This window comes from Oncorhynchus mykiss, chromosome 2 (assembly GCF_013265735.2).
Source record: "Oncorhynchus mykiss isolate Arlee chromosome 2, USDA_OmykA_1.1, whole genome shotgun sequence".
NCBI lineage: Eukaryota > Metazoa > Chordata > Actinopteri > Salmoniformes > Salmonidae > Oncorhynchus > Oncorhynchus mykiss.
In genome coordinates, this window is record NC_048566.1 from 55,769,914 (window position 1) to 55,788,282 (window position 18,369).

An 18,369-nucleotide genomic window follows, 5' to 3' on the forward strand; every position below is an offset into this window, starting at 1 on the left:
TGCTTGATAATCACAAGCTGACAAAATGTCCTGACCGCCACAGCCCTAGGTGAGACCATAGACTGCTCGAGTACGTAAACATTAACACATACATGTATGTGTATACACTCAGTCAAGCACACACACACACACACACACACACACACACACACACACACACACACACACACACACTTGGACGTACACTCTCCCAGACACACACACACACTCTTGGACGTACACTCTCCCAGACACACACACCGCTCTTCCACAGTGATAGAGTGCACATACTGAGGCTTTTTGTGATACGAGTTATCTCTCTCCGGAGCCACCACAGTACAGTATGTTTCCCTCAGTGGGCTGTCAGAAATAGCAACTGATCAAATGTTACTTTTCTCCAGGGTTGCGGGGGGGGGGGGAAAGTTTCCCTGCCACATAATGTGTTTCTCCTGATCGTTCTCCGCCATTAGACTAGCTTGATTTCACAACCCCTGAACGAAAGTCTATTCCATTATTCATCGCCATGGAGACCGCCCCCTGGTTTCGGGGATGTTCAAGTATGCATTTTTATACCCATGTATAAACACTGGCAAGGCAACATCCTGGAGGTTGATAGTTTTAGGGGGACAAACCTGACCAGTGATGATGCATGGGCTGCTACTCCCCCCCCCCCCCCCCCCCCCCGATTATAACTGAACTTCCACATTAGGCTTCATCTCCAGCCATTTACGTGACATTCAGTCAAACATTTTGCAAACTTAACAACATACTATTTCTTCCTCTTATTTCTCCCTGTCTGTTCCTCTCTTTCCTCCCTCCCTTTTTCGCTCTCTCTCTCTTTTTGTTTCTGTCTCTCACCTCTGTCTCCTCTCTCTCTCTTTTTCTTTCTTTCTTTTTTTCTTTCTTTCTTTTGCAGGGAATGATGCTGCTGTACCATGTGTCGTCAAGAGCGTGGACAGCTTCAGCTTCCTCCACCACCCTGTGCACCAGAGGAGCCTGGAGATCCTGCAGAGATGCAAAGATGAGAAATACAGTAGGAAACTCCAAGTCTCACCATCCTCTCTGCTGCCCAACTCCCCTTTCCTGGGCTTACAAATAAAGAAGGGGACAATTAGCTTGTTTTGAATTAACTTGTTCTCCCTCAATTAAAGGCCCACTCTGATATTTACAGTGTTTTTTTTTTATCATTTAACATGTAACTAATGTGTTTGTATTTGGGGCGGCAGCGTAGCCTAGTAACCGGAAGGTTGCAAGATCGAATCCCTGAGCTGACAAGGTACATAAATCTGTCGTTCTGCCCCTGAACAAGGCTGTTAACCCACAACTCAAATGTGAAATCCATTAATGGAATTCATTGCCCTTGACAATCAACTGTTCTCTGTCGTGGAAGATGTTGGCTTTCGCTGACTGGTCGAGAAACGGTACACACTACCAAGTGCGCTATTTTTCAGATGTTGCCCTACTGGAGTTACACAGTAAGAGCATTACTGCAATTAGCTTCACGACATACATACTATGGAACGCCGTTTGGGTCTTTGCATGTCAAAAATTATACAGTAGCACTGTCAAAGCTGTACAAAAAAACAAGCAAACACCAGCCACAAACGATGTGTTTACAATACCGCGTTGGTAATAAAGCATCATTTGTTCAACTGCAACTTCTGGGGTAGCTAGCACCAACACAACCAGCCTGAAAACAAAGACCAGTAGGAACTGCAGTCATTTTTATTATTCTTAGCAATGATTTAGGATTTATTGTTAGCTAGGTTGTCAGTTGCTGTTCTCCTATTGAAATTGAACTTCAGTTCATGAAAATAAATCGCTAGCCAGCTACTTAACCCTGTTGCCCAAAGCTAACGTTATAAACAGCCAGCTAGCTTTATCTGGCTAGTGAGGCTAGACCGGGACTAGCCACAATAAGGATTAGGCACAATAGTGGAATTTGCGGTTTGCCTTCAAAATAAAAGTATGTCATTGACAGTGATGCAAATGATTACAAATAGTAGAATTATTCCATACTTTTATTTTGAAGGTGTTGATAATGGGATATGTAGGAGGGCGAGCCGGTCAAGGATCGATTCAGACAAGGTGGTCTATTGTATGACAAGTGACAGTTTAATTATGAGTAAAGATATCTGGTACAACGTATACGGGCCCATTTCATTCGGTTCTTAAGGAACCAGCAGAAAAGAGCGCAGATAACAGAGTGCACATGTCTCATATACAGAACAGAAAGTAGGTTGATTCTAGAAGATCGGGTCTTCGGGTTGGTTCAGGCTGAGGTGTAGTCTTCTTGGATTGGCCCTGTTGGGCCGTCCGTCATCCCTCTGAGTCTTGTTCTTTGTCACACAATGTTCAGCTAAAAAAGGAGATTAGGTGTGTGCGCTGGTTTCTGCAAGTCAAGGCTGTCTCTTCCTCCCAATGTGTGGGTGTATGTCTTATCTGTGTGTCCTCGGCAGTTAGTGTGTGTAATGTGTGTGTGCTGTGTGTGTGGGTGTGGGAGCTATCCTGTATGGGACCTAACATGTTTTACTGTGAAAATACGTTGTCTCAGTTATAGCAATGTAATAGCAGTAGGCTGGTCACCTGCATAAGAAATAGCACTTCCTTACAAAGGCTAACCGCAAAGTCCACTATTGTGGCTAATTCTTAGCTTCACATCGATGGGACCGACCACCATTAATCAAATAAAAACTGTCTTATAAATTAGGGTTATTTTAGATGACCCCTAGCTGTATAGTTAGCTAGCTAACTATAGCTACTGAAACAGATTGTCGTGTTATTTGAAGTGTATCTTTTTTGACACGCAAAGACCCAAATGGCGTTCCATAGAAATCCTGGTTAAGAATGAAACGACTGAACAAATTAACAACGAAACAGCACAGCAAGTAAGTGAAATAAATAGGTTTTGATTATGTTTTACTGGTAATGGGGACATACGTAAATGCCAACAAAATAACTTTTTGGTCAGTGTGTGTGTGTGGTGTAACCTTTATTTAACTAGGCAAGTCAGTTAAGAACAAATTCTTATATACAATTGGCCCAGGCGACGCTGGGCCAATTGTGTGCCACCCTATGGGACTCCCAATCACGGCCGGATGTGATACAGCCTGGATTCAAAACAGGGACTGTAGTGACGCCTCTTGCTCTGAGATGCAGTGCCTTAGACCGCTGTGTCCATGTATGTGTGTGTTAACTATTTAACTTCAAACTTAAAAGGCTGCTAACATTTTAAATATTGGTTATCGATATTGGGTATTTTGGCAAGGAAAATATTGGATATCGGTATCGGCCAAAAATGTAATATCTGTGCATCACTAGTAATAATAAACAGGTCTGCAACAATTTTTGGCCTCGACAAGAAATTGCATTGCTATTACTAATAACTCATTGGAAATCAGACTTGGATCCTCTTACTTCATAAGGCCCTGTTGTGCTATTTGCCCTGTAATAGTGATCGTAATGAGGCTGTTTGTCATGCATGACCACTCCCACACATACGCACGGAAATAGACCTCATGGCAGTGTGTTTAATAAGCACTGTGAGTTACTGTTTCCTCCTTCCTCTGTTGTTCCATTTTCCTCCGTCCTCAGGGGCTTCGCTGCCGGTTCAGAGACGGACTGACAATAGCCTGGACCCTGTCGCGTGTGTGTGTGTGTGTGTGTGTGTGTGTGTGTTCCATATGTCATAGCACTTTCATGATGGACACACAAATCAAACTGAATCCAATGCGCAACAGCCTCAGTCTCTTAAATGGATCACCCCTGAGGGAAATGTTTCCAGTGTACAGGACAATGGACAGTTAAAGAATTCAGTGAGCTTCCAAGCCTCCAAACCATGCAGCTTGTCTCAAATGTTCAATGTTAAATACAATTACGCCTCAGGCCCGTGGGGATATCTCTCTCATTCCCCATTATCTGGCCTTTTTAAAGCATGGCAGGGAGATACCTGCTGGGAAATCAGTCCATTATGAGAGTTGAGACGGGAGGGAGGGAGCGCTCATATCTGTCCTCATCAGCCTTTGGCCTTTGGGGGGGGGGTGGCGGTGGCTGATCACTGTTTAGAAAATGAGGGTCTGGCAGTGCGGTGCCTTTTAATCACACACGCATGCATCTTGCCTGATAATGGCCCAATGTGAATTAAGCAATACATTAACCAATGATACAGACTGACTAGACAGACGTTCATTGTATGCATGTTTTTTTGGTGATGAGACCACATGTCCCTCCTTAAAGGTTTATAAAATTGACACATCCTCACACTCTCTCTCTTTCTCGCTCTCCCTCCTCCCTTACATCACGGTCTCGTACAGGTATCGCTAGAAAGAATCCCCGGACCCCCTTGTCAGACATCCATGGCACCAACACACTGAACGAGAAATCCGCCAGGTATGAACCTGGCTGTCACACTGTTTTATGGACACTCAGAGCAATGAGCTGTTCTGCTTTCAGTGTGTGATTGTTCAGTATATGCTACAGCAATTAGCAATTTCTCTCTCTCTGTGTCTCTCTCTCTCTCTCTCTCTCTCTCTTTCCTGAAGGGATGGTTATGGTGTGGGCTGTAACGGGCGTAGCTCCATACAGGGTCGTCTGTCTTCCTCAGGCTCGGAGTTCGATGACGGCGTCTTCGTCAACTCCACTAGCAGCAAGCTCCTGGAGAGAGCGCAGGGCATCCTCATGTGAGTATGACTACAAAGTCGGACCACGCACACACTCAAACGTTGATCAGCCGGTGTTCAATCCCACGCTCAATATGTGTTATTATGTGATTATTCTGGGGAGAGCGCAGGGGCATCCTCATGTGAACATGATCCGTCTGACATTCATCATGCAGCTCGCACCACGGTCAGCAACCGTGGTCAGGCAGTGGTCAATCCATGGTCAATGTGTGTTTATGCTGTATGTTCATTCTGTAATATATCTGACAACCTATCTCTCTCCCACAGGCGGAACAAAAACTATAAGTCCAAGCCCTGCCTACCAAAGGTAAGGACCTTACAAAGATGTGGTCATTTTCCACCGTGAATGTACAAGTGAGAATTTCTCTATGGCTTCAACATATGATATACATATGAAAGGCCAATAGTGAATTAATGGGTAACAGCTGGGGTATTCAACCTGGGGTCTGCAAATATATATATATTTAAATTACATGGGGGGGGGGATTGGACAAATATCACTAGCAACAACAGAATAAACAAATGTTTTATTTATAATGACAACGTTATTTCTCAATTCCTAATATTGAGCAAATTACACTCATTGGAGCTAATTACACTCACTGAGGTATCTAACATAGGCTTGCAGACGCAGTATTATTCTGGCCAACACATGACTATCCTTTGTTTAACAAGCTAAATAGTTCTTATTAGCGGAAAGTTTCTAGCTAATAGGCTATGTTTGAGTTTCTAGCTAATAGGCTATGTTTGAGTTTCTAGCTAATAGGCTATGTTTGAGTTTCTTCCTTCAATTATGTGGGAAGGTCATAAAAATGGAGAAAAAAAAGATCTACCAAATCGATTCATTTTTTAAAATGTTGACGATCCTATTTCTCCTTTCCATTATCATTCACCTGATGATAAGACAAGAAATGATATGATGGGGGGGGTTGTCGGTTTGCCTGAGCGGGGGTACATGGGCAAGAAAAATAGCCCTTGATTACAGCACTGCAGTGAAATGACAGAGCTGAAAGCTGAAATCCGTTTGCGATATTACAACAACAAAGACGTTACCTCAAGCAACAAACGCAGATTTATTTTCTCCGACATCATTGCACGCTCAATAGAACAGGGCACTATGTACTGCAACTTTTATTTTTGATTTTTTTAACCTCTCCTCCATTTTATCAAAACAAAAACAGTAACAAATGTAATACTCATCTGACCGTGTTCTTATGGCGGTTCCTCTCTCTGTGCAGCACCTGCTGGACGTGAAGTCTCTGAGGTACCTGAGCAGTGTGACCCTCCACGACCGCATCACCAAGTCCCTCCTCCACCTGCACAAGAAGAAGAAACCGCCCAGCATCAGCGCCCAGTTCCAGGTAAGACTCAATTTCCGTCTCGCCCTCTCGTGACAGACTCTGTCGTTCAGAATTTCAGCCCTTAAAACCAATGCCCAATTCCAAATTCCAACACTCAGCTTCTACATATTCCCGAGGCACTTTGTGTAGTACTTAAAGAATTGGACAGATGTCAAGAAATATTTATATAAATGAAACATTTACTTAACATTTACATTTCACAAAAATGTCACAGAAATGATTTCAGATCTGCATCAAGTGTCGGGGCAAGAGGTTGAATTGGACAGGAATTGACTGTAATAGATAACATTAGCTTTTATAATGCCAGGTTTATGCAATGTATTATGAGATGTTCATTACGAGATGTCAATATGATGGGATGCTAATGATTATTGTGCTAATAAGCTAATGCCAATTGTCTCTTGCTGTGTGAAGGCCTCCCTGAACAAGCTGATGGAGACCCTGGGTCATTCGGAGCCCTACTTTGTCAAGTGTATCCGCTCCAATGCAGAGAAGGTGTGTTCAAGCTACTGTAGTTACAGCTACTTCAGTTTGGTTAGATGCTAATGTAACTACTGTAACTACTGACAAGCTCCAGCGAACATTAAAACCACTGAACAAACCAATGTCTGGTAATTGCATAGCCCGTTATAGCCAATTATACAATATGTTACTGTTATTGTGTGATCTAAATCTCTCTCTTTCTCTATTGTACCTCTCTCCCTTTCTTCTTTTGTGCCTTTATTTCTGTCTCCTTCCTTCTCTCTCTGGATATTTCTCTCTCTCTGCTATCTCGCTGCTCGCTCTCTCTCTCTCTCAGCTCCCACTGCGTTTCAACGATGCCCTGGTGCTCAGGCAGCTGAGGTACACAGGTATGCTGGAGACCGTCCGCATCCGCCAATCAGGATACTCCATCAAATACACCTTCCAGGTAAGCCCTCGCCAACCAATAAGGATACAGCACTGTCATGGGGCACAGAATTAGCAGAACAAATCAAATCAAAATCCAATCAAATGTATTTATATAGCCCTTCGTACTTCAGCTGATACCTCAAAGTGCTGTACAGAAACCCAGCCTAAAACCCCAAACAGCAAGCAATGCAGGTGTAGAAGCACGGTGGCTAGGAAAAACTCCCTAAAAAGGCCAAAACCTAGGAAGAAACCTAGAGAGGAACCAGGCTATGAGTGGTGGCCAGTCCTCTTCTGGCTGTGCCGGGTGGAGATTATAACAGAACATGGCCAAGATGTTCAAATGTTCATAAATGACCAGCATGGTCAAATAATAATAATCACAGTAGTTGTCGAGGGTGCAGCAAGTCAGCACCTCAGGAGTAAATGTCAGTTGGCTTTTCATAGCTGATCATTAAGAGTATCTCTACCAATCCTGCTGTCTCTAGTTGAAAACAGCAGGTCTGGGACAGGTAGCACGTCCGGTGAACAGGTCAGGATTCCATAGCCGCAGGCAGAACAGTTGAAACTGGAGCAGCAGCACGGCCAGGTGGACTGGGGACAGCAAGGAGTCATCATGCCAGGTAGTCCTGAGGCATGGTCCTAGGGCTCAGGTCCTCCGGGAGAAAGAGAGAATTAGAGAGAGCATACTTAAATTCACACAGAACACCGGATAAGACAGGAGAAGTACTCCATATATAACAAACTGACCCTAGCCCCTCGACACAAACTACTGCAGCATAAATACTGGAGGCTGAGACAGGAGGGGTCAGGAGACACTGTGGCCCCATCCGATGATACACCCGGACAGGGCCAAACAGGAAGGATATAACCCCACCCACTTTGCCAAAGCACAGCCCCCACACCACTAGAGGGATATCTTCAACCACCAACTTACCAAGGCCGAGTATAGCCCACAAATATCTCCGCCACGGCACAACCCAAGGGGGGCCGCCAACCCAGACAGGAAGATCATAATGCGCACACCAGATACACAATACTGTGTATTACCTGCCTTAGTTGAATGCACTGGCTGCCTTTAGCTCTAGGTAATAGTATCTGCAAAAGGACTTAAATGTGAAAACTGCAGAGTCTCAACAGTAGAGTCTCAATGAGCTGCACGTAGACGTAGTGATGTCACATCCGCACACTTGTAATGTAGTCAGTCTTATTAACAGCTTGTAACTTTTATCCCTCGGAGGTCACTATTGACATGCTGTCTTTAACGTTGTCTTTCGTCTCGTCTGTGCAGGACTTTGTGCGTCACTTCCGTGTGCTCTTACCAGACAGAACTAGACCAACCAAGTCTGGCATCCGGGAGTTCTTTCGTCAGGTTCACCTAGCACCTGCTGGGTATCAAGTGGGCAACACAATGGTACGCACTCTGGGGATGTCCCTTTTTTTCTTCTTTATTTGTCTCTCTTTTTCTTTCTCTCTCTCTTTCGCCATCTTTCTCTCACTTTGATACACGCTCGCGTTGCAGCCGTTCTGTTCCTATTGAATTTCCCTGGCTGTGGGTGGGTCTGGTCATTTGTGGGTGTATATAGTCACGGACGCCCCTCCCGGGTCTCTCTCTGTACTGCAGGTGTTCTTGCGGGAGGCAGAGCGGCAGCGGCTGCAGGCCCTGCTCCACACGGAGGTGCTGCGGTGCATCGTCACGCTGCAGCGCCGCTTCCGAGCCCGGCTGGAGAGGAAACACTTCATCAGGATGAGACAGGCCGCTGATGTCATCCAGGTGAGATGACGAAGTCAGGGCACCGCACCAAGTCCAGGGTTGTGTTCATTAGGGCACGCCATAGCAAAAAAAAAATCAGCAGAACACAAAATTAGCATTTCTTATTGGACAGGTCTAGGTAGTCCCTTCCTGAATGAACACGATCCCGTCACTGTACTGGCATAACAGACTAAATAAAGCATGTGTACACAACTTCCCCGCACAGCAAGTTTAACACTAACTTTTTTAGCCGATTTATAGTAGTTCCATTCTACATGACCCACAGATGTATAAAATTGATCGTAACCAGTTTAGGTTATTGCGTAACTCTGGAGATGAAGTAGAACATATTTTTGTAGTTGTGTAATGACTCAGTCCTGTGAATCTCTGTACTTTTCTTCATGCTCCGTCTATAAGAAGGAGGGGGAAATTGCATAAATAAATGAGAAACGCGGGGCTTTTCTGGAAGCCATCTTGTTTATGGAAGAGATACTTGGCAACAAGAAGAGACTCAGTCTGCTGCCCTAATCATTGTCAGATTGAACAAAAAACTAACTGAATACGTATTTCTTACCTCGAAATGATTCTCCGCACTGCTCCAAAAGCTCACATGCAATTCATTCTAACTTAATGCAACGATATCACCCCAGTCAATTAATTCATTTTTGTTCATTCATATTTCTTAATTCTCTCCTTTCCATAGAGGTGGTGGCGGGGCTGCCTGCTCAGACAGTCGGAGGCGGCAGTGGACCCAGCCGTCCAGGAGGAGGCAGCAGTGTGCCTGCAGGCAGCATGGAAGGGCTACAGGGAGCGCAGGCTGTTCCTGCAGTGGCAGGACTCTGCCCTGATAATACAGAGGAGCTGGAGAAACATCAGCCGGCGCAGGGTTCTAGCGGCCATTACGGTGCAGACAGCCTGGCGGGCCTACAGAGAGAGAGCCCACAATTGTAGGACACACAGTGCAGCGACACTGCTACAGGCAGCGGGTAGGGGCTACCTGGCACGCCTAAGGTAATGAGGAGTGACAAACTTTTCTATTTTATGAAAGGTACAGGTAACTGCCAAAAATAACGGAAACACTTGAGTAAATGAGGGATACAATGTACACTACATGACCAAAAGTATGTGGACACCTGCTCGTCGAACATCCCTTTCCAAATCATGGGCATTAATATGGAGTTGTTCCCTCCCTTTGCTGCTATAACCTCTTACGGCTGTTAAGGGGATCGATATGACAACAGCCTGTGAAAGTGCAGGGCGCAAAATTCAAACAACAGAAATCTCATAATTAGAATTCCTCAAACATAGAAGTATTTTACACCATTTTAAAGATACACTTCTTGTTAATCCCACCACAGTGTCCGATTTCAAATAGGCTTTACAGCAAAAGCACCACATACGATTATGTTAGGTGCTATTCACAGAAAAACACAGACATTTTTCCAGCCAAAGAGACGAGTCACAAAAAGCAGAAATAGAGATAAAATGAATCACTAACCTTTGATAATCTTCATCAGATGACACTCATAGGACTTCATGTTACACAATACATGTATGTTTTGTTCGATAAAGTTCATATTTATATAAAAAATCTCAGTATACATTGGTGCGTTGTTCAGTAGTTCCAAAAACATCTGGTGATTTTTCAGAGAGCCACATCAATTTACAGAAATACTCAAAATAAATGTTGATGAAAATACAAGTGTTATACATGGAACTTTAGATAAACTTCTCCTTAATGCAACCGCTGTCAGATTTCAAAAAAGCTTTACCGAAAAAGCACACCATGCAATAATCTGAGTACAGCGCTCAGAGACCAAAACAAGCCAAACAGATATATGCCATGTTATGTACTCAAAGAAGCCAGAAATAGCATTATAAATATTCACTTACCTTTGATCTTCATCAGAATGCACTCCCAGGAATCCCAGTTCCACAATAAATGTTTGATTTGTTCGATAAAGTTCATAATTTATGTCCAAATACCTCCTTACACAATCCAAATTCATGACGCCCGGGCAGACAAAGTCAAAATGTTCCGTTACAGTCCGTAGAAACATGTCAAACGAAGTATAGAATCAATCTTTAGGATGTTTTTAACATAAATCTTCAATAATGTTCCAACCGGAGAATTCCTTTGTCTGTAGAAAAGCAATGGAACAGAGCTCTCAGAACTCTCATGTGAGAGTGCGCGAGACTGAGCTTGTGGCACTCTGCCAGACCACTGACTCATTCCCCTCTCATTCCCCCCTCCTTCACAGTAGAAGCATCAAACAAGGTTCTAAAGACTGTTGACATCTAGTGGAAGCCTTATGAAGTGCAATATGACAATATCACACTGTATATTCAATAGGGAATGAGTTGAAAACCAACAAGCCTCAGATTTCCCACTTCCTGTTTGGATTTTTTTCTCAGGTTTTTGCCTGCCATATGAGTTATGTTATACTCACAGACATCATTCAAACCGTTTTAGAAACGTCAGAGTGTTTTCTATCCAATTATACTAATAATATGCATATCTTAGCTTCTGGGACTGAGTAGCAGTTAGTTTACCCTGGGCACCTCTGGGCACCATCCAAGCTACTCAATACTGCCCTCAGCCATAAGAAGATAACAGCCTCCCCTCTTCTGGGAAGGCTTTCCACTAGATGTTAGAACATTGCTGCGGGGACTTCCTTCCATTCAACCACAAGAGCATTAGCGAGGTCGGCACTTATGTTTGGAGATTAGGTCTGGCATGCAGTCGGCGTTCCAATTAATCCCAAAGGTGTTCGATGGGGTTGAGGTCAGGGCTCTGTGCAGGCCAGTCAAGTTCTTCCACACCAATCTCCACAAAACATTTCTGTGTGGACCTCGATTTGTTCACCAGAGCGCTGTCATGGTGAAACAGGAAAGGTCCTTCCTCAAAATGTTGCTACCGAGTTGGAAGCACAGAATCATCTAGAATGTCAATGTACTCTGTAGCATTAATTATTTACCTTTACTGGAACTAAGGAGCCTAGCCCCAACCATGAAAAACAGCCCCAGACCCCTATTCCTCCTCCACCAAACATTACAGTTGGCACTATGCAATGGGGCAGGTAGCGTTCACCTGGTATCTGCCAAACTCAGATTTGTCCGTAGGACTCCAGATGTTGACTCTAGAAAGTTGAGTAAAGTTCAATCTCGTGCTTCTCTGCGCAGGGGATATTTCTTCTGCACGGTAGTCAAATCAAATTTAAAAAATGTGTCACATGCCCCGAATACAACAGTGAAATACTTACTTACAAGCCCTTAACCAACAATACAGTTTTAAGAAAAAAGTGTTGATAAGTAAGAAATAAAAATGACAAATAGTTAAAGAGCAGCAGTAAAATAACAATAGCGAGGCTATATACAGGGGGTACCAGTACAGAGTCAATGTGCGTGGGCACGTTAGTCGAGGTAGTTGAGGTAATATGCACATGTTGGTAGAGTTAAAGTGACTATGCATAGATAATAACCAGAGACTAGCCGCAGCATAAAGGAGAGAGGGGGGGGGGGGGGGGGGGGGGGGGGCGCTATGCAAATAGTCTGGGTGGTCATTTTTATTAGCTGTTCCGGAGACGTATGGCTTGGGTTAGAAGCTGTTAAGAAGCCTTTTGGATCTAGACTTGTTGCTCCGGGACTGCTTGCCGTGCGGTAGCAGAGAGAACAGTCTATGACTATGGTGGCTGGAGTCTTTGACAATTCTTAGGGCCTTCCTTTGACACTGCCTGGTATAGAGGTCCTGGATGGCAGGAAGCTTGGCCCCGGTGATGTACCTTGGCACCGGTGATGTACCACTACCCTCTGTAGTGCCTTGCGGTTGGAGGCCTTGCGGTTGCATTACCAGGCAGTGATGCAACCATGCTCTCTATGGTGCAAGTCCCGGGGGAGCTTAGAAGAAACATTGCATAGGGTCATGTATAAAAATACCCAGTTGCCCATTATTTTGGCTACCATGGCTAGAGAACTCAATGACTTTGAAAGAGGGATCTCAAAGGAGCATAGGGCATTTAAAGTGTGTGTGTGTGAGGCAGCGTTTTCCATCAACAAAACACTAAATTACAGAATTTCTCCTGGAAGAATGGTGTCACATCCCTCCAATAGAGTTCCAGACGCTATAGAATATATACCAAGGCACTTCTGGTGGCTCGAGGTGGCCCAACCCGTATTAAGATACTTTATCTGGGTGTTTCCTTTGTTTTGGCAGTTACCTGTATAGAAAGATGGGCAATAAGGATACATAGGCTGGATTTTGCTCAAACCTAGATCTCAAACACCTGATTCATATAGTTTGTTCAAGAAAACACAAGTGTTTTAGTGCTGGGGCTGGAACAAAAGCTTGCACACTATTGCTCCCAGGTCCAAATGATCCTACATTGATGAATAACATCGGATACGAGAAGGAATGGAAGGAAGATTGCTTTAAACTGTGTTTGCTTACAATGACTGTTTCCTACAGGTTCACAGAACTAAAAGAGCAGAGTATGCATGAAAAGCAGTTGCTCAATGGACAAAGGAGCCCCACCACAGAAGAAAGAAAGCCAGAGAGGACCATTGGCCTGGATACTGACACCTCGGACGAACAGGTCCTCGAGATCAACCACAATCATGACATCCAAGATGTCTCCACAGTCTGGCCTACTGAAGACTCTAAGGAGTCTAAGTCGGCGTGTTTAGTGAAGGAGGAGGAAGAAGGAGAGAGCGAGAGAAGCCAGAGTATAGAGGAGCCCAACTGCCACAAGACGCGGGCCAAGAGACAGAGCCGGCGCATGAGGGAGCTGGAGCAGGCCCAGTTCAGCTTGGAGCTACTCAAGGTGCGGACCCACAGCACAGGAGGGACTCTGCAAGAGGAGGAGACCCCTGTACCCCCGTGTCCGGACAGCACCCCCTGTCCCCTGGACGACCACCAGCCCTCCTCGCCCCACCGGTGCTTCCCCGTTAGCCACGGGAGCTTTGAGCTGCTCGACACCACCATGGATGTGGAGGCGGGAAGGCCTGGTTACCCCGGTTGCCATGATACCCAGTCCATGCCGCTCCAGACCTCTTCCCAAGAGGATTTGAATGGACCAAGGTCTCCAGAGTCCCAGCCCCAGCCACAGAATGACCCGGAGGTGGTAAATGAGAATGATCCAAGCCCCAGGATGGAGGAACTACCCACCATGATACCATCCCCTATCAAGGAGGAAGTGGCAGAGGATCCACAAGCTACCTTCTATATCCCCTCTGAGGACCAAAGCCGCGAGCCCAAGCAAGAGAGCCCAGGCAAGCCCGTGAAGGAGAGGCGAGAGTCCGCCTTACGAAGGCCCGTGGTTGTGGTCATCAGCATGCAGAAGGAGACCCCTCTGGAGGGGGAGCTGTGGGCGGCGACAGCCCAAGAGAGTGCACTCCAGACAGGTGTGACCACCACTGCCTCCCGCCTTACACCCATCGCCGGCCTGGAAGTATCAGAGAAGGCCCAGCCACCCAGGACTGTTACCCAGCCTCGGAGAGACTTAGCTGGGGTAGACAGGTCTAGCTTGGTCCCCTCCTCCACCTCCACCCATGGCCTTTGTCCTTCCAAGGTAGACATCCAGATAGTCCCCGAGCCCAAGGCCCCATCCGGTGAAGTCCTACCCAGCCAGGTGGAGAGGAAGGCAGGCTGGCCGGTGCAGGACAACTGGGTCTCCACCAACAGTATCTTGGAGAGCAGGGAAGTTTCCACCAAAGCAGCAGCCAAGGCACCACAGAAGAAGAGCCCGACCCAGACCATCATTGTCAGTATGACCGAGAAGCCCCCCACCAACACCACATTCTGCTCCCGACGCAAGCTCCCCTTCTCCAAGTGAGTGTCATTTTGCTGTAACGTTGCTGTAATGATGCTGCTCAGTCAAAGTATCACTTAGCAAAGCTTTGTAATTAATTTCTTCTCACTACACTAGCTTGACTTGGCAGTGTGTACGAATGAACACTTTCATTTCAACAAATCACCACAGGGCTTTTTCTCCAAATGTACAGAAATTTATTTCTTATTTCTGTTGTTTTTCATTGTCTTGATCAGCAAAAACACAGGAAGAATAAGTTTGAAGATGTAACTAAATGCGTACACTTGAAAGTCAACAAATAGTTGTAACGTTTCCTGAATGTGTTGTAGGTCTGATAAGGACCTGGTGAACCAGGAGCGGTCGTTGGCCATGCATAGACAGGAGGCCTCCGCCTCTAGAGCCACCGCTGGACAGAGAACCAAAGAGGTGGGGTTGCGCCCAAGTACACTACCCAAAGTTTTAAGAACTTACATACTGTAACTTACATAACTCGTTACTCATTCTGTTGTAATATACTAAAGCACTCTATGTTGATGTGTAGTTCCTACTGATATATTGTTTCAACTAAATAATAGAACCAGCAGCTGTGGCTTGTATGTGAGAGTGTGTGCTTGTATAAGTTGCATGTCTTGTAAATTTGTGTCACTCAGACTGTCAGTGTGTCTCTATGTGATAACCACATAGAACACACACACACACACACACACACACACACACACACACATCCCTATCTCCCATCACGTACCCAGACCACTGATGTGTTGTGGTGTGTGTGGTTGAGCAGGTGGGCCGGCCCGGCCCCAAAAAGAAAGCCCGTATGTCTCGGACCCGTTCTGACTTCCTGACCCGCTGTAACTCCGAGGGGGCGGGCCAGTCGGACGATGACGACGTCGACACATTCTACACCCCCGCCCTGTCCCGCACGCTGCCCCTCCTCCCCCCGCCCCCCCTGACCCACCCCAAGGGGGGCACTGAGCCGGCCTGTTACAGTGACTCTGAAATGGTAAACGGACCCTGCAGGGGTCCAAGCGACCCCCCCCCCCCCCCCCCTCTTGTCCCCTACCTCCTACTGACCCCCACCCAATTTATTTTCTCTCTGGGGGCCATGCTTACTAGCCTGAGGGTACTCTTTTAACACGACTAACCCCATTGAACTAGCATCCTCCAACTTCGTTTAGTTTTTACCCACTGGACAGAGACATGTTTCTGTACTACCAGCTCGTTGCTTGACGCTCCTTTATTTCTCAGATAGGGGGGAAAAACCCGACACGGGCTCAGGCCTCTTGTAGCGATAGTTTGTCGCAACTAAAACAACTTTACAGCGTGGCTGCAACTGTAAGTGGTAATGTCATGGTTTCAGATCTGTGTTTTCTCCCAAAGAGAATAATCATCCTTCATAAACACCCAGTACCCCTAACCAACCACAGATCTAGGATCAGATAACCTAGTCCCTAACCTTAACCTTCATTTTGGAGGTTTAAAAGTTGATCTGACCCTGGAGCAGTAGTCAGGAGCTGACCTGGAGCTGATCTGACCCTTGGGCAGTAGTCTTGTGTCTACTCTGATCTTGTGACATCCGTCTAGTTGCTGGAAGAGGAGAAATGCTATGTCCCTCTCCTCTTAGCCTGGTCCCAGAACTGTTTGTGCTGTCTTGCTAACTCCTATGGTTATCCCAAACAGATCTGGGACCAGGTTAGTCCAACTAGTCTTAGCCAGAAGTGCAATCGGTGATGCATGCTGGAACCTTCTACCATTGACACCATTTCATAAATACCTTTTATTATCTCCCTAACAGGTCTTTCCGAGCATGAGCACCCTCCCTCCCTCACCCAGTCATATCTCTTTTAGTTTGAAATAGTCGTTTTCTGGTCAAATATGTCTGTACTCTATATGTAAACATGTCTATGTCTCAGTATTCAAACATGTTAGATTGTTTGTGGACTGTTGGCTGTTGTTTTGTGCAGAATGAATGAGTGATGGATGGATGCTGTAGGGACATCCAACGTGGATGTATTTCTTTGTTCTGAGATTCAGGTTTGATTGCACTGCCCTCTATAGGACAATGCATTTTCATGTCTCAAATGTGTCTCTTCTGCCTTTTCAGCATATGACTCAAAGACATGGCAAACTAGCCTGGGCGTTTTGATGCCCAATCAATATTGAAAATATTTCACTCCACTATGTTTGGTATCAAGACTTACCTCGCTACACCCTAACTTTCTATTCTCCCAGGCTTCTCACAAGGAAGAGCATAAGAAGTTCCACAAGACTATGTCTTCAGGGGACCTGGGCAAGGTAGCAGCGCTTGGGAAGACATCCAGTCAGGATGGAAGGTAGCTACAGCACCTTCTCCTGCTCTCTAGCCCATATTACAGTAGCAAGACGCAATGTCTCAGTTGATAGAGCATGGCTCTTGCAACGTAAGGATTGTGGGTTCGATTCCAGGGACCACCCATGCGAAAAATGGATTCACATAGGACGGTGGATACGTGTCTTCTAAATGGCATTTATTATTATTATTATATTACAATCATTATGCAGAGGCACAAATGGAGCTCATATTGTATTAAACAGACTATTACCCTTATACAAAGACAAATCTGAGCCAGCACACACATTGGCGAATCTGGTCGGCCCAATCGAAATAGAATAAAGGTTTGTTCTAATCTGCCTGTGTTGACTCTGTTTGTGGCAGCAGAGTGCGAGGGAAGATGCGTTTCTGGGGCAAGGCCAAGCATGCAGAGAAGAAGCTGTCCAGAGAGAAGCAGCAGACCACCAGGAGTGAGTCCACACAGGGAGACTGCACCGACAAGACAGGTAATTACACTGTGTGCGCGCACGCAATGGACAATAAAGTTGTTCATACCATGGCATTGTTGAATACTTGTTTCTGCTGGCTTGAAGGGCATTCTGGAGCGTGTGTTATTCCCCAACAACGCATGGTATATTTGCACGGTAGAATTCAAATGTTTATAGTTTATTCTGACATGTTCTATGTTTGAGCTGCCTTTGAAAGTAAAAGTCGAATTGAAAACATAATTGGCATTGTTGAATTTGATTTTAGGTCAGCTAGGACAGATCGGGTTTGCATCGAAACTAGAGTCTCTTTGTTTGGTTACCATGGCAGCTACTGACGCTATCTGGTAAACTTCCTAGCTAACGTTACTTCAGTGGATGTTGAACACATTTCTACCGGCAACACGTTCTCTGGAAAACACCTTCCATGTTGTTCAGCATTTTCCAGAGAACGAATAGCCCCTCGTTGATAATCCCTTACATATTGTATAACACTGGACATGTGACATTCCAACAAAAAAAAGTCACATGCTTTATAAACAACAGGTGTAGACTAACAGTGAAATGCTTCATTAACGGACTTGCCTGGTTAAATAATAACATTTTTTTATTTGTTATTGTATTTATTCCTTATGTTATTATTGTTTCTCTGTCTTGTTGGGAAGGGCTCTTAAGAACAAATTATTATTTACAATGATGGCCAAACCCTAACCCATGATACAGCCTGTAGTGACGGCTCTAGCACTGAGATGCAGTGCCTTAGTCTGCTGTGCCACTCAGGAGCCCCATGATTAACAATAACTTGGCTACTATATACACTGGGTATCAGCACCGAGTCAGTTTGCAGGGGTACAAGGTAATTGAGGTACAGTGGGGCAAAAAAGTATTTAGTCAGCCACCAATTGTGCAAGTTCTCCCACTTAAAAAGATGAGAGGCCTGTAATTTTCATCATAGGTACACTTCATCTATGACAGACAAAATGAGGGGAAAAAAATACAGAAAATCACATTGTAGGACTTTTTAATGAATTTATTTGCAAATTATGGTGGAAAATAAGTATTTGGTCAATAACAAAAGTTTATCTCAATACTTTGTTATATACCCT

General features: G+C 45.2%; 1 protein-coding gene across 10 annotated transcripts in view; it reads left to right on the forward strand.

Moving 5' to 3' along the window:
* Positions 1-18,369, forward strand: part of myo9ab (myosin IXAb) — a 226,858-nt gene that overhangs the window by 177,253 nt on the left and 31,236 nt on the right. For 7 of the 10 annotated variants that reach the window (XM_036950868.1, XM_036950837.1, XM_036950830.1 and 4 more), the window contains 15 exons: positions 896-1,012; positions 4,293-4,368; positions 4,521-4,658; positions 4,926-4,965; positions 5,897-6,019; positions 6,434-6,514; positions 6,819-6,929; positions 8,199-8,321; positions 8,532-8,681; positions 9,364-9,671; positions 13,126-14,487; positions 14,797-14,893; positions 15,252-15,470; positions 16,700-16,800; positions 17,163-17,284. In XM_036950868.1, coding sequence (XP_036806763.1) covers positions 896-1,012; positions 4,293-4,368; positions 4,521-4,658; positions 4,926-4,965; positions 5,897-6,019; positions 6,434-6,514; positions 6,819-6,929; positions 8,199-8,321; positions 8,532-8,681; positions 9,364-9,671; positions 13,126-14,487; positions 14,797-14,893; positions 15,252-15,470; positions 16,700-16,800; positions 17,163-17,284 — 3,168 coding nt within the window. The remainder of the gene's footprint in view (positions 1-895; positions 1,013-4,292; positions 4,369-4,520; positions 4,659-4,925; positions 4,966-5,896; positions 6,020-6,433; positions 6,515-6,818; positions 6,930-8,198; positions 8,322-8,531; positions 8,682-9,363; positions 9,672-13,125; positions 14,488-14,796; positions 14,894-15,251; positions 15,471-16,699; positions 16,801-17,162; positions 17,285-18,369) is intronic. The other 3 variants (XM_036950841.1, XM_036950873.1, XM_036950884.1) reach the window with 3 other exon arrangements.